Consider the following 15,543-nt stretch of genomic DNA (forward strand, 5'->3'; position numbering starts at 1 on the left):
AAAGTAGTTGAAAGTACTGTACAAGTGTATAATTCATATACGTGTGTTTTTATTGTTAAAATAAATTAGCATTGATACACGTATATCTTATTTAATTGACAATTCAGCGTAACAATCCTTGTCTCTGGAATTAATGTTGAAAGATGGTACGAATAAAATTAGATATAAATGGTGTGAAGACCTCAGAAACACGAAGAGAAAAAGAAAAAGAGCATACCGTGTACTGCTGTATGTACTGGCTTATAAGCTAGGTCTAGCTGCAAAACATAAACCCTGATATGCCATTGCATAATGCGCCAATATATCAAGGTTTGCGTTGTTTTTTCTGCTGATTACTCCTCGCAAACTGCATAGTCCATATCTGCTGGCCAATTATGCAATGACAGATCTGGGTCTGTGCAGTTTGTATCTGGACTCGAATTTTAAGTGGGTATTTATTACAGTAATATTTTGCGTATTAGGAAACTTACATCTTCTATTTTTGTGAAATACAACCATTATGTCAGTATCTTGAATACATCACTGGTAGTAAAAATACAAGAAATCCTTGCGAATTCTGTATTAATTTGACATGACCTTTTTCCAACGTAAATGTTATATTTTCCTGATTTGGACTATTATAAATAACTTTCCAAGAAGCTTTCTTCTGTTTGAATACGTTGTTGCCTAAAAAAAAAACAAGAAAACCCAACAACAATAAAAAATAGAAGAAGAAAAAGCAGGCGGACCGAATTGTTATGTGACTTCACACTTTAAAATAAGTTGTGGTTTTTGTATTTTCACTCTTCAACATATTTTTTATAATACTACAAAGAGGATATTTTCTTTTCCTTCGTACATACTGGATATATTTCACTGAACAAAAGAACTTAATATTTTAAGCAGTGGATAAGCCTCGAGATAAAATATATCGTTTTGTACCACACGATGAAATATATACGGTTTTTACGGAGGAAACGTTAATTATCTTTTTATTATATACCACAATTGTTCCTGAAACGAAAATTAGAAGATTAAATTCACTCTTCAGTACACCAGCCCCTCTTCGTAACTTCATCTCACTTCGAACCAGTCATAGGTTAATCATGAAATATCAGTGATTTACGAGAGCGATAAGCTTTGGATGACCTTCTATGTTGCAATTATTATTTTGTCACTTTGTAAACTATTTTACCCTATATGCAAAGGCATCACACCAGGTTTTGAAAATTGTCGGCAAGGTAGTACAGTAGAAACACATTCGCAGATTAAGTGAACTGATTCGAGTTAAATTTCTTCACCAAAAAATAATTCCCATCTCTGAAACGTAATGCAGTTTCCATTTATTTGATCCTGCTTACTAAGTGCTTGTTTTTCTTGCTGAAAGTACACTTTCTATAAACACACACACGCACACACACACACACACACACACACAATCAAACGTCGCATGGCATGATGGGAAATCTTATATTTTCACATGTTCAAATGTAAGAAAGAAAAAGAAGAAAAATATTTTGCTAATCGTTTCCAATATTTCACACACACACACACACACACACACACACACACACACACACACACATATATATTTACCCATACTAAACATATTTAATATCGTTTCATGCGTTACACAAACCATATGCTTAACATTCGGGGGAGTCCGATTATAATATTAAGCTGTCACGCCTTCCTCTCGGCCTAAATGTGCTATATATGTGCTTGTTTTGTTATACATGGTCATACAATTTTGCCAATATCGTGTGAAAGTTATGGAACTCTGTCAATAATTGTAATCCTCCACGCCCATATTTCAAGGTTTCGACGAAGGCTATATCCAATACGATGATTATGAACTCGCTGGCGCCACGAATAGTTCTGGACATCTTCCCGACGGTGTATTCTTCGGGTCCACTGCCACAAAGATGGAGTTCTGCTGCAAAAGCGGAAATTCTTCCTATAGAAGTCTCCGTCTTCCAACAGCCCAGCCGTTCATTCTTTACCCGAAAGACAGCAAAAACTGTCCCAATGTAGAAGGTATTTGACAACAGGGACATATTTAATTATGATACATTGCTGCTAGCGGTTTCTTAGAATCGCCATATTAAAGACAAAATGAGTTGATTATAAGCATAAGAAACCCAACACGTATTGAACATAAAATAAAATAATTGAGATATAATCCACGGCATCATGCTTCGGCAATCATGTAACATTCATCTTCATGGAATGCGATACTATGCGTTTATGAGTGCATTCTAATTGATTTGAATCACTCAAAGTGAAATAATTGAGATATAATCCACGGCATCATGCTTCGGCAATCATGTAACATTCATCTTCATGGAATGCGATGCTATGCGTTTATGAGTGCATTCTAATTGATTTGAATCACTCAAAGTGAAATAATTGAGATATAATCCACGGCATCATGCTTCGGCAATCATTTAACATTCATCTTCATGGAATGCGATACTATGCGTTTATGAGTGCATTCTAATTGATTTGAATCACTCAAAGTGAAATAATTGAGATATAATCCACGGCATCATGCTTCGGCAATCATTTAACATTCATCTTCATGGAATGCGATACTATGCGTTTATGAGTGCATTTTAATTGATTTGAATCACTCAAAGTGAAATAATTGCTTGTTCTTATATATTCTAAGGAAATTTGTTTTACGAAATACTTTGAATGATGAGCATAAACATAGATGTTCATATTATTAAAAATCGTACACCAAATAAGTGTTCTTGTAGGAATGCTACGTTCGTCAGAGAGTTATTATTTCTTCAACACCAAGACTTCAAACCTTGATACCACGTCAGGAGCTACGCCATACATTCGCCAAATCTACAGCAATGTAGAGAGCTACAAGGAGATAAATATCTGCTACTATTACCCCTACACGCAGGGTTTGTATATTGTATGTTAGAAGGATTTTCATACTGTTGACAAATCAGATGATAAATAGCCATGTTATGGCCACAAAACCGTTATAATATACAAAATAGAAGTGATGATTGTGTATATATAGTTCTCAAACAATGATGCCACTTTAAATCCGTAAATAAAACGTGTATAATATTTTATGTTTAAATTGTTTATTCACTTCCGGGACGTTCATATATTTTATTCTATGATCAACATCTTTTTATTAAAAAACGTTGTATGCTTTGTTCTAATGCTGACAAAAGGAGTTCGCTTAGAGAACGTGCAAAAATAAACTCTACCAGATGTTTAGATGTGAAAAAACTACCACAAGTTTAAATGTATATAATTATATACACTCACAAAAATATATAACAATTATAACTAGTGAAACTGTACCAATAAAACACAAGGACTGGTTCTCAGGTTTAAAATCGTAGTATTATCTGGTAAACATTACTAGTCTATATTGCCATTAACTAGTTTCGCTAACTATGTTTGGTTTTTTTTAGGAAACTCAAACGTATAGAGAGTTGAATAAATGATAGAAAATATACTTCAGTATTAAAATTTTATTAATTACTTTATTTCTATTTCTTGATGTTAATTGTAACATCTTTGGAATTCTGTTTTTATTGAATCCATATTCAAGTTTGCTACAAGCTCAGAACTCTACAATAATACATTTTCTCCTAGACTGTGGAGGAATGTTTGAGGTGATAGAAGGAACGCCTCTGACGATATATACGCCAAACTATCCAAATAATTATAGCAATGCAATCCAATGCATCTGGTTCATTAAGGTAGGCAATCTACTCTCTCTCTCTCTCTCTCTCTCTCTCTCTCTCTCTCTCTCTCTCTCTCTCTCTCTCTCTCTCTCTCTCTCAACATTGAAAATTAGAGGTTTATAGAGTAAGTATTTCGTTTTTGTGTCCAGGTTTCCTTTGATTTCTTCCACTCCATGTTAAATATTTGGTCAGATATGGGAGATGTACGTCTTAGCCTACCCCCTACTTAAAGGTTGGAATTTGTCAGAACAGCGGAGTTGCGGTAGAGGATAGCCTTTTACTACCCGTAGCAATGACATTAGATCTTACAGCGAGCCCCGCCTGCACGAAATCGACAAGAAATTTATTTATTTCTTACCTCTACTTAACAATTAAACATATTTTGTCTCTTTAATAAACCATCATTTAAGCAAAACAAGTTGTTCGCACGCTGAACCTGGTGCTTGACCATTTATCAGATTGAATGTTCATATGGTCCAGTTTCGCTGACATCGGATACTAGATGATCACGTCGAACAAACAATCCTTGATGGGTAAAGGACGAATTATCGATTACAAGTGACGAAGTATGCGGCGATATTTGGCGATCTTGTTAACTAAGAAATGCTGATTCGTAGCATAAAATCTTTTCAGTACTGCAAGATCGGTCCATATAGCGGTTGATTAAAGTTACAACGTTTGTTCAAAATGTTACTTTTGCAAATACAAACATCTTTTAATCGAATTAAAACAGACTGGGTTCGATAGAAGATTTCCTAATCAGGACACATCACGCGCAAAGCGAGCGACTGTCAAATGTCGCTCCCGGTCAGTTAGGCAAATTCCAACTTTTCAGTAAGAAGCTCTGACCACCCATCCTAAAATAAACGATCCAAATTTCTAACACAGGATGGAAGAAATCAGAAGAAACTCTGACCAGTTCATTTATTTCCTTAGTTGTTATTTCTTCATCTCCATTAAAAGCTCATAATATGTACAACCTAAAATTGCAAGTAATGGATAAGCAGTAGATACAAACTGACCACAAGATCTGAAATAAAATCAGAACAAATTAAAAATAAATGCACCTGACATTTCACTTGTAAAAGTGATATTACTTTATATTACATAATTTATATAGATTTTCGTGTATTTATGAAAGGGACCTGAAAACGGTAAATTACGGCTAAAGTTTGAGACCTTTAACTTTACAAAGAAAGCGGATGGAACGTGTGAGGACATTGTTGAAATACGCCATACGTTTCCAGGACATCGAGGAATGAGGTATGTAAGGTTTTATAAAATGAATGATTTATTTCAGCTCGTGACTGTTTATGCAAAGAATTTACCGATGAATAACAGTTATATTTGTTGCTGATTTCGTTGCACAGGAGACCAAAACAATGAGAGCCGTTTTAAATTTATTTCATTTTGTGCGATTTATAGTGTAAAGTCACAGCGAATACACATGTGATATAAACCCTAAAGACCTAAGGTTCATGGCATTATTCCGTGATTCTTCATTCCATACTTTTCCAGAAAAGAGTATAGTTACATATTCATATTAAGGAAATTTCATTACGTCATGTTATATGATCAAACAATGTAACAAGTTAGTTATGATACCAGATACAGATTTAAAACATAAAAGTCCTCATCATATATATATATATATATATATATATATATATATATATATATATATATATATTCCATTCACGTGCCGTATGTGTTTGGAAATCTTTTGGTTTGCACGGTGTCTGCGAGAGATTAAAATATTCCATCATTTTAAAACGTTACCCATTTACATATAAAAGATCGCCATAGAATAACTATGATAATAAACCTATTACTGGACATTTAAATCTGCAAAGATGTCTCACACTTCGTAATTGGTTTTTCAACCTTCATTAACTTTCTTTCTTAAAGGGTATGTGGAAATGGTTTTCTCAAGACAATTATTACGGAATCCAATTATTTGATCCTAATGCTGACGACATCAGCTGAAAATGGAAACACGGGTTTCCATGCAAGCGTTGTAGCTATAACAGGCATGTATCGATCATTTATCTGCTTCTTTTTAATATTTGCTTAAAGAATTCGGAAAATATTCACCTATATAACGAAAGAAATTTCCAGGATTATAAAGAAATGAATCTAGATGTAGCACACAATGCCTCTTCCAATGCTAATATAAAAGTGATTATCAGTTTTCTATATCCATCTGGTCAATTTTTGTTTTTCTGCAAAACGATAAGTCTCTAAAATAAGTATAATGTTATACCGGCCCTTAAGGCACTTTTAAGTTGACATGTTTAGTTTTGTCGGTTTAAGTAGAGTAGTTGTATATTTAATTGTGTACGTGCGTTTTCCAATATAAATTCAGCATCAGATGGTTTTAATTTCTAGTAAATCGAATCTCAGTACAGTTAAACATGTTCCTCATTTGCATGGTTTGACATTTGATATCCAATTTTACTTAATTTTCTTCGCCTATTTTCCAATCTTAAAATTACAACTTAGATAGCTGTGTGATATAGTCAACTGTGCATGCTGCCATATTTGCTTAGTGGGTTTTATGACATTAGAAAAACAATATCTACAAAGAAACAAAATCGACCAAAACATAAATTAACAAATGAATACTTTTATTTTACAACCTAAAATGTGAAAAAATTCGCATATTTTCAGAAGCGCAGCTCGCATATGTTAATGAAGGCATTAACGGCATTTACAGTGGTACTGTCAACATAACTAAAAATTTCGATGTCTGCATTCCATGGGAAGACGTCGCTAATTGCAGCCATCATCCATTCCAAGCTGAGTAAGACTTCCATGCTTTTAAAAGTCACATGATTTCATTTTCTCAAGACTATTTACAAATTTTGTCTTTAAATATAGATTTTGCATCTCTGATGATGAAATTTACAACACGAATAAAGAAGCTACTACAGTATATATATATATATATATATATATATATATATATATATATATATATATATATATTCTTAAGCCAATACTTTTTATTCTTTACGTTTTCTGAACTTCGTCACATCTGAGGAATAGTCTTTTAAATGAAGTGCAATCGATTCTAAGAACTAAATATGAAAGTTTAGCTAATATTCACATTCGTTTTGTTACCTATATCCACATTATTTTGTTATGTGGAACCATGATATCAATTTCAATATCATCAAGAGTAGACAAAAATAACAGTAACAGATTCAGAGGGAAAAAAAAACGAAAAGTGGAATGGATTTTGATTAACTTAGCCAGTTTCCTTATTCCAAAAGTTAATTTTTCACAACATTTGTGTTTTGTTCAACAGTGCTAGATCAACGAACTTGGATTGTTTTAGAACATAACTTACAGAATGCAAATTATATCCATACAGTAGCCTTTAAGATGATATATGCGCCTTTCTAGACTGAGTTTAGCTTGATTGTAGTAAAATGTTCTTACGGACACATTGTAAGAATAGACGACTATCTATGATCCGGAATTGTTAGATAGTGTTCTTCATGGCTACAAGAAATATGAATATGCTTAACACGGTTGATGGGTGTGGTATATCCAAATATCACGTATAGTTCGTAATAAGTGCAAATTTATAAATTTTTAAAGGAAAAACAACCTGCAATTTGAATGTTCACGGGCAATTTGTTTTGTGGAAATTGTATTTATAAGAACTATAATATGTTATTTGATAGTGCATTTTACTGATATTGTATTTTGCGCGTAATAGATCACAACATCGAGGTAGTATTGAGCCGTCTCATTGTAATTATCTTGTTTCCTGAAGACAAGGCTAGAAGCATTACGTTTTTCATGTATATTAGGCATTGCATACAATGCACGTGGCAACACACTATTTCATGTAAGGTGTGTGTGTGTGTGTGCCATATTGGTCTTCTTCCAGTCAAACCGATCCCTTGACATATTGAAAGTGAATTTGTGGCCGGTACTAGAAAGAACAAAGAGAATTCAGAAACATTCCTGAAATGGATTCTATAAATCACTTATTTGATCGTTTACATTTTACCTCTTTACATCTGTTCCTTCATTGCGTGTAGTTCTCAAAATATTATTCCACCATAGTTTATATCTTTGGGTATCATCAGTCCTTCGTTCTTAATACCTGCCTAAACATAATTAAAAGTACCTGCCATTAATTTTCTTATTCTAAACAAAACCTTATATGTATTCATACAAAGGATATGTATTACGTTTGTTTGCGTACATTTGTGATTTGATGTACATGTGATATCCGTTTCCGCAATTGTGTGAGAAGGCACCTCCCGCGAAGTAAGAGTGCGATTCAAATTTAGAGAAAGACAAATTTTAAGAAAATTACAAATTGATCAGGTAAGATTTATGAGCTGTAGCTTACTTTTGAAAACGGTACATCGTTCAGTTTTGTTGGATTTTACGATTGTCACCAATCGCGTGAATGTTAAATGAAGTACAGCGCAACATGGTTAATTCTGCTGAATATCACACACACACACAGAGATATATATATATATATATATATATATATATATATATATATATATATATATATATATATATATATATATATATCCATGTGGTTTCTACAGTGAATTTTACGATGTGTTAAATGGGCTGAGTACAGAGAAAGAGTTGTCACTTATTGCACATTTGGTTACATACATATTAGTGGTGATTTAATGACAGTTTTCTGTACTTGTGGTAAATATTTATTGCTGTTGTTTGTATATGAGAATTCAACACTTGGTAGATTAGTTTTTATCGTTCAACAGTGTAGTTATTTGCAAAGACATTGGATGCTTAAGACAACTGGATACAATGAGACAGCTTAATGCGACTGGTGGTCTACATAAGGGGTGGGGATATTAGAACAAAAATCTTACATTCTCTACATTTTGCCTGATACCCAGTACTATGATACCAAGAATGTGGTTAGGAATATAAATTCATGATTCATTAATTAATAAAGTATAGAAAACTGAATTACTTATTGTGGTAGAAAGGATAGACAGATAGATTACAACATGTACAGAAAGACTTGTGCAGAGAAAATGAAAATATTCCAGACTATTCATCTTCAGGACCATCATAATGTTTAGGACTACAAATTGTGTTATTAGTATTGTTACTAAAATACACGTATAATGGTGTTATTGTCTTCATAATACAATACTGCTTATGGATAATGCACGCCTTCCCATATTTTTTAGGAACTTCTGTCAGTGTTGTTTTGGATACACTAGAATCTATTTTATTTGCAAACAGCATGTGCAGAAACACGCCTCCCATTCAATGTATCCAAGTTTTAAAGAAAATCCGCTTCTTCTGCTACTAAAGACATTATTCCTAAGTGTAAGTGATATTTCATTTTCGCTACACGCAGACTCCATTTTGCTGCACACCGCATTAAAGTATATGGACGAAAAGGTATGAAATCTTTAATTATAAACTATTGTTTCGCACACCCACCGCTAAATGTTGCAGGGTACTTTTGTGGCCATTTCTTAACAATCAGACCGCTCCGGTGGCCTAGTGGTTAGAGCATCCGCCTCGGATGTGGGAGGTCGTGGGTTCGATCCCCGGTCGAGTCATACCAAAGACTTACAAAAAAATAGTAATAACAGCCGTCTCGCTTGGCGCTCAGCATTAAGAGGTTAGTGTTAGGACTGGTCAGCCTGGTGTCAGGATAATGTGACTGGGTAGGACATCATGCTACATATCTGCGGCATTATGCCCCAGTGCTAGACATCTTTATGAACTGCCACACTGCAGACATCATAGCGATATCACTGAAAAAAGTGTTAAAGCTACGTTAAAAATCCAAATCACACATACAAATCCAAATCACACACAGACACGCTTAACAATCAGAGGGACATCCTGTACCCATCTGTGCTGGATTGTGCATTACCAATAGCCAATAACCCTTATAGGTCTTATCGGTATTCTACGCTGGTGACGATGATAAATAAAAGGTATGTTTATTATGCAAGTCGATAAAAGTAGATAATTAGTCTTCAAGCCAAACACTAATGTATTTCTAAATTTAACAGAGACTATGACGATGATCTGAAGAGTAACTACTGTAGAAATCCTGGTACAGGAAACAGACCCTGGTGCTACACTAACGTGGACGGATGCATTAGAGATTATTGTGATGTTACCTACAATGGTGAGAATTGTCATTTTAAATAATAAAAAGTTTTTGATAAATTTCTGTAATGCATTGGACATATTTTTCTTATCAGAACAATTTGTTTTTCTAAATGCCATAAAAAGTCAAAATCTGGTTGGTTTCAAGAGGTTATTTCTAAAGTAACTCAAGCTTCAATAACCTGCCATAAAATAACGTGTCATACGAAGTACTCGAATTTTAAACACACACACGCGTGTGCGAGCGGTTGAGCGCGCGGTTGAGTTTCGAAAAACACAACTTAAGTAATCTTTGAATAAAAATGAAAATGAATGAGAGTGACTTTGAGTGACTATTTTATTTGTATTGGTACACGCTGCGAACACCACCCGTCATTTTGGAGTGTTATGTAGCTGTGATATCCTAACCTCAACAAATTGACGAAGGTGGTACTAATATTTATACTAAATTGTACGACAATTATTTTTTATGCTTAATCGACATTGTGTTTCAATTTAATTCACACTTTCCCTGAAGATACATCTGTACTTGGAGTTCATCCTCATCACAATCCAAGTGAGTACTAATGTACATACCTACTGACTCTAAACTTCTTAATACGGAACGTTGTTACATGTATTACGTCGTTTTCTTTCGGAGTCCTGCCGTCTCTCATTATGACAGTGTTCATGCCTGAATCGTTATTGAAGAGCAGAACGTTAGCTTTGAAAAAACGTGGGGGGGGGGGTATTTGCCAGGACTAAGAGTTGGATAAGAAATGAAATATTTTTTCCTTTTTATCTTGAAACTACACACTCCTTTAAAACTGAATGTTTATGTTATGTATGTGTGTGTGTGTGAATAAGTGTCTGCTTGTCTATATGTTGATTCACATTTTCTCTTGCTTTTCCTACCTTTAAAATGTCCAATAGAATTATTAAATCATCATTTTTATGCCCTTTTCTTTACAGAGTTGTGCTTCGACTATTACGGCGATTGTCAAGAGGTTATTGCCCAGGATTCCACCTTTTGTACCAGTAAATTCGCATCCAAATGTGCAGCATCCTGCGGAATATGCTCCAGACGAATTCAGCCAAGTCTATGTAATAGCCGAAAATGCGTTCAAGCATAGCTCATTACAACAAGCAACATATTTCAAGCATTTAAAAAACACACAAAATACAAGTCAATGTCATAAGATCTACAATGACACCTCATGAATGATTGTATCTTCGTTAAACATAACAAGTTTCAAGAGTTCTTAACACCTCTGTAACTTTATTTACTCTTTCCTTTATCCCGTGAAATTTTGCCCCCCGTATAAGTGGTTACTTTTGTTCTATAAACATCGTTCCTTGCTTCCCATGAACAATAACGTTCCTGAATGTTTCCTTACTTCACAAAAAATAAATAGCATCGTATGTATATTTGCAAAGTACAAAAGCTATGCAAAGGAAGCGTATGAAGTTTACTAACTAAATAAGATTATTTTCTTGACGTATAAATCACCGTCCAGTCATGATGATATAAATATGTTCAAGCTATATGCGTGTACTAGTGTGCTCACGAAAGATGTGAATATTAGTGAATATACATAGCAGTATTCAGAGGCGTAGCTGGGGGGAGGGCAGGGGGGGTACATATGTCCCCGGGCGCCAAGGTACAGGGGCGCCAAAATGAGGCTTACAACGTTACATTATAATAAGTAAACAAGGGTAATATTCAAAAATGTGATTAAACGGGGAGGGGGCTGGGGCGCCAATTTTATAGTTCGTCCCCGGGCGCAAAATATCATAGCTACGCCTCTGGCAGTATTCTAAGACAGTTAACAGATAATATTTTAAAACAAAAGGAGATATTATAGAGAAATTATAAACGTACATATTCTTTTCTAAAATAATCCGATTTATTGTCTTTCTCTGCTAGCTAAAATAAACGTCCAGTTTAGTTCTTTGTTTATTAAAGACACCGATAAAGCATGCAACATTTTCTTCGCGGTACAGAAAGAGGCAAAAGGTTCCATTTTTCCTAAACAACAATAATAAATACATAAATGTCTTGCCGTTATTTTTGGAATCTACTTCATGGATAACAAATGTTATTGATCCATTTTCCATTAATATTAGAATATTTTGTTACACTCCTTATTACTGTTATTATTATTATTATTATTTAAAGCACCGACTATCACCTGTAGTCCTCCTGAGGTACTGCTTGATGGGAGTTACCAGCCAGTTAAATCTTTGTATTCAATCGGAGAATCGGTTGTGTACACTTGCCAGGATGGTCTGAACACCAAAGAGAGGTACTGTTCATCGGAAAGAACATGGGTGCCTAATCTAAACTTTGTATGCGAAGGTTAGTAATACTGTAACATGAACTTTTACATGAATATCACCAAAACTTAAAATTATTAGTAATAGATCGTTACATGTTAAATACTATACAATGTCTGTATCAATCAACCAGACAAAATATTCTCCCCCACCCCTCAAAACTACCCATAGACAAAACAGAAAATAAAACAACCAATCAATAATACATCCACCAATATGTATGCTTGTACCAAACATCAGATTTTTTGTCTTTTTATTCTGACGATTCTTTCTTTTGACTACAGAACGGGTAGTGTGTAAAGATCAGGAGGAAAACTGCACTGCAATCATCGAGAGAAATCCAAATGTTTGTATCAGCTATCCAGACTATGCGTGGAAGAAATGTCCCAGATCGTGTGGGAGATGTACTGATACTGATCCAACAGGTAGGCACCTTAGTTTAAGTCAGCAGAGACAGTCCTTGGCGTTATATATTCAAGGTGTCTATGAAAATAGTATACTTGTAAATAAACAGAATATCAAGGAGTAAACTAAAACAAGGTTGTAACTCGATTCAGGATATTAAGTAAATTATTAGAATATTAGGTCTTTATAATGAATTAAAGAAATATTCAACTGATGTGTTTTATCCTCTTAATTTAGCTCAACATTGACAATTTAAGTTCTTAGAGAAAAGATCATTAGAGGTTACTGGTGTGCATATTTTCAGACTCGAAAAGAACACCTGGTTTGATTGGACAAAGGTTACTTTAATTATGAGTTCGGGGTTAGTTTTCAGAATCCAGAAAACATGTATACGAGTCCACCTTACTGAGGGGGGTCCAGATATCAGGAATTTTCATTTCCTTAAGGATCATGTTGCAAAATAGTAATACTTGCGGACGCATGATACTGACCAAGTATAATTTATTCGACTTTGGAATATATTTATCACCCACAGTAGGTTTTAACCTAGGCACATGCGTTCTATAATCAATTAAAATTTTTACGGATGCAAGACATAACCTTAACGGAAGCTTTGATTACAATCTTCTGAAGGATGACTTTTATTCCATCTATGTCTACAAAATAATACTTCAGACCATATGGCAATCACCAGTTGCAAGCAAATATTTGAATATCATTCCGATGATGGCCTATACAATAAATAGTTGCTTATTAAATGAGAATTAGCTATGGAAATTATATTTTTATATGACTGAAGGAAGGAGCTGGTTGATGGAGTCGTAGTAAAAGGTAATTATTTTTCTATTAGATGTAAATAAGAACAATTACTTTAGTTATTGGAGAATCACCTTTATTAGTCCTCACAGTAGTTCGAAACTAACTAAAGATTTTGTCCTGAAGCTTTCTTCATCTCTGTCAGAATCAACTGTATGTAAATTACACTCATACCAAATTGGGCGAGATTGATAAACAAGCTTCACCACCACATGAACTGTAAATGGCAGCCATGGAAAGAGATGATAAGTTTATATTAGTTTTTATTTGAGAATTCCAATGGAACTGCATTGATTTTGGTATTGGAGTTGTTCCTCCACTCGTCGACCAGTTCTGGACCATATGCTCCACTTTGTGGATTCTTCCAACTACAAGAATCATTTTCACGATGATAATCAACTCAGAATTCTGGCATGTGATGTCAAAGCGAGTCCAACTGAGACGGAATAATTCTGAATTGAAACTGAGTGTGAGAATCTTTTGCAATCTCTGAGCCTGGATGCTTAAAGTTTCACAGAATTTCGGCTTGCTACCGTCCTCGCTGCCTTTTGACGTTACCGTATGTCTGTGCACTTTGTCATATTTCTTGCGTGATAACTATCATTGTATTTTTATTCTGTTTCTTTTGATGGGTTTTGTTCTATGAAATAACTATCTGCACTCACCAATCAGGTAATCAAACTCGCCTTTGCTCTTGCACAATCCGCAATTGAATCACAATTTATTTTGTACTCGTGCCTTCCTACTATGAATGATCCGGTATTTGATCATTCTTTTGCTTTATTCAATTATCCAAAATGAAAGCCCTACCCATGTGCCTTCATCGGCCTGTCATTCCCAATCCTCTAATAAATTGCATTTCATACGATTGCATGGATTTATCTATTTACGTCTGTCTATCTGTATGTATGTATGTATGTATGTATATGTATGTATGTATGTATGTATGTATGTATGTATGTATGTATGTCTAGCTATCTTATATATGTAGTTATCTGTGTATGATATTCCTCTTTCAAAGGTACTTGCGCTTTTCAAGTCTTTTCTTTCAGAAATAGGATTGCTACCTATAACTTAAGAAATATTCATGATTGTTTTAGGTCTGGTATTTCCTGCAGCAGGTATGCTTTTTGTTTTATTCTAAGATATTCCGTAAATTAATCTTGATGCTTTCACCAAAACTGATACAAAGCTATCTGAGGATTTTTTTTTTTTTGGTAACCTTCCTACTTCGTGTGGCCAAGTCACTGCATGTTACTACTTTCTCTTATTCTTTGTGTGCGATGCGATTTTCCTCTAATACTAGTATGTAAAAATAGCATGCTTTGTTCTTTTCCTGGTTAACCAACACCACATCTAGCCTTCAGTGCACTATATTTTGCTTGGTCTGAAAGCTTAATAATAATAATAATAATAATAGTATACGAACTCTAAAATAGCTGTTTAAAAAATGAAAACTATCTAAGTTCAACTTATTTTCCGACCTAAACCAAGTGTGCCTGTTTAAATGGAATGTGATAAAAGAACGAAAGAAAGAAAATTATTTCCCTGACTAGTTCATTATAACAGAAGTGAAAATCATCTACGTTTTACGTATTCGTGGGTTTACATTATTTTCATAAATATAGTTAAAGATTTCTCACATAAACTGGGTGATACATGAATTATTAAAAGAACTATACAAAAGAAGATTAACGCGTTGCTGATAAGCATAGTTAAGAAAAAGCGTCAATATGAGAATAAGTCAGGCAGATCTGAAACAAATGCAATTATAAAACTTAAACATGATCTCGGAAAAGAATAATAACAATATCTGCAACAAATGAAGCACACTGTATATACATTATTCAAGTAAATTAAAAGCATTACTTAATTATTAGTAATCAGTCCAGTGATTCGATGGCTACATCTTGATTGAATAATGGGTATCAAAGATAATATAAAGTGAATCGTTTATATTAGATTGTAAATAACGGCATCCTGCTCTCCACATTTAGGCGCCTTTTCTTCACAGCATACAACAGTAATGAGATTGGGCCTGACTCTGGAAGACAGTCTGTCTACCAGCCGCCAATGGCGATCGATTACCATTTTTCGCTGAGGGGTTTGTCTAGAAGACCGGTGACATACCAAGTTTCTCATTTCAGTTTAAAGTCAT

The 15,543-nt window shown here is 34.2% G+C and overlaps 1 protein-coding gene across 3 annotated transcripts in view; it reads left to right on the forward strand.

Annotated features, from left to right (window-relative positions):
• LOC149782552 (uncharacterized) overlaps positions 1 to 15,543 on the forward strand; it is a 47,554-nt gene that overhangs the window by 23,998 nt on the left and 8,013 nt on the right. For 2 of the 3 annotated variants that reach the window (XM_089933991.1, XM_089933992.1), the window contains exons 13-23: positions 1,798 to 2,016; positions 2,742 to 2,897; positions 3,610 to 3,716; positions 4,843 to 4,964; positions 5,610 to 5,731; positions 6,372 to 6,504; positions 9,749 to 9,867; positions 10,800 to 10,931; positions 12,007 to 12,186; positions 12,449 to 12,589; positions 14,486 to 14,506. In XM_089933991.1, coding sequence (XP_089790117.1) covers positions 1,798 to 2,016; positions 2,742 to 2,897; positions 3,610 to 3,716; positions 4,843 to 4,964; positions 5,610 to 5,731; positions 6,372 to 6,504; positions 9,749 to 9,867; positions 10,800 to 10,931; positions 12,007 to 12,186; positions 12,449 to 12,589; positions 14,486 to 14,506 — 1,452 coding nt within the window. The remainder of the gene's footprint in view (positions 1 to 1,797; positions 2,017 to 2,741; positions 2,898 to 3,609; positions 3,717 to 4,842; positions 4,965 to 5,609; positions 5,732 to 6,371; positions 6,505 to 9,748; positions 9,868 to 10,799; positions 10,932 to 12,006; positions 12,187 to 12,448; positions 12,590 to 14,485; positions 14,507 to 15,543) is intronic. The other variant, XM_089933993.1, reaches the window with a different exon arrangement.

The sequence above is a fragment of the Sinohyriopsis cumingii genome, chromosome 15, assembly GCF_028554795.1.
Source record: "Sinohyriopsis cumingii isolate HCF-2022 chromosome 15, ASM2855479v2, whole genome shotgun sequence".
In the NCBI taxonomy this organism is placed as follows: Eukaryota; Metazoa; Mollusca; class Bivalvia; order Unionida; family Unionidae; genus Sinohyriopsis; species Sinohyriopsis cumingii.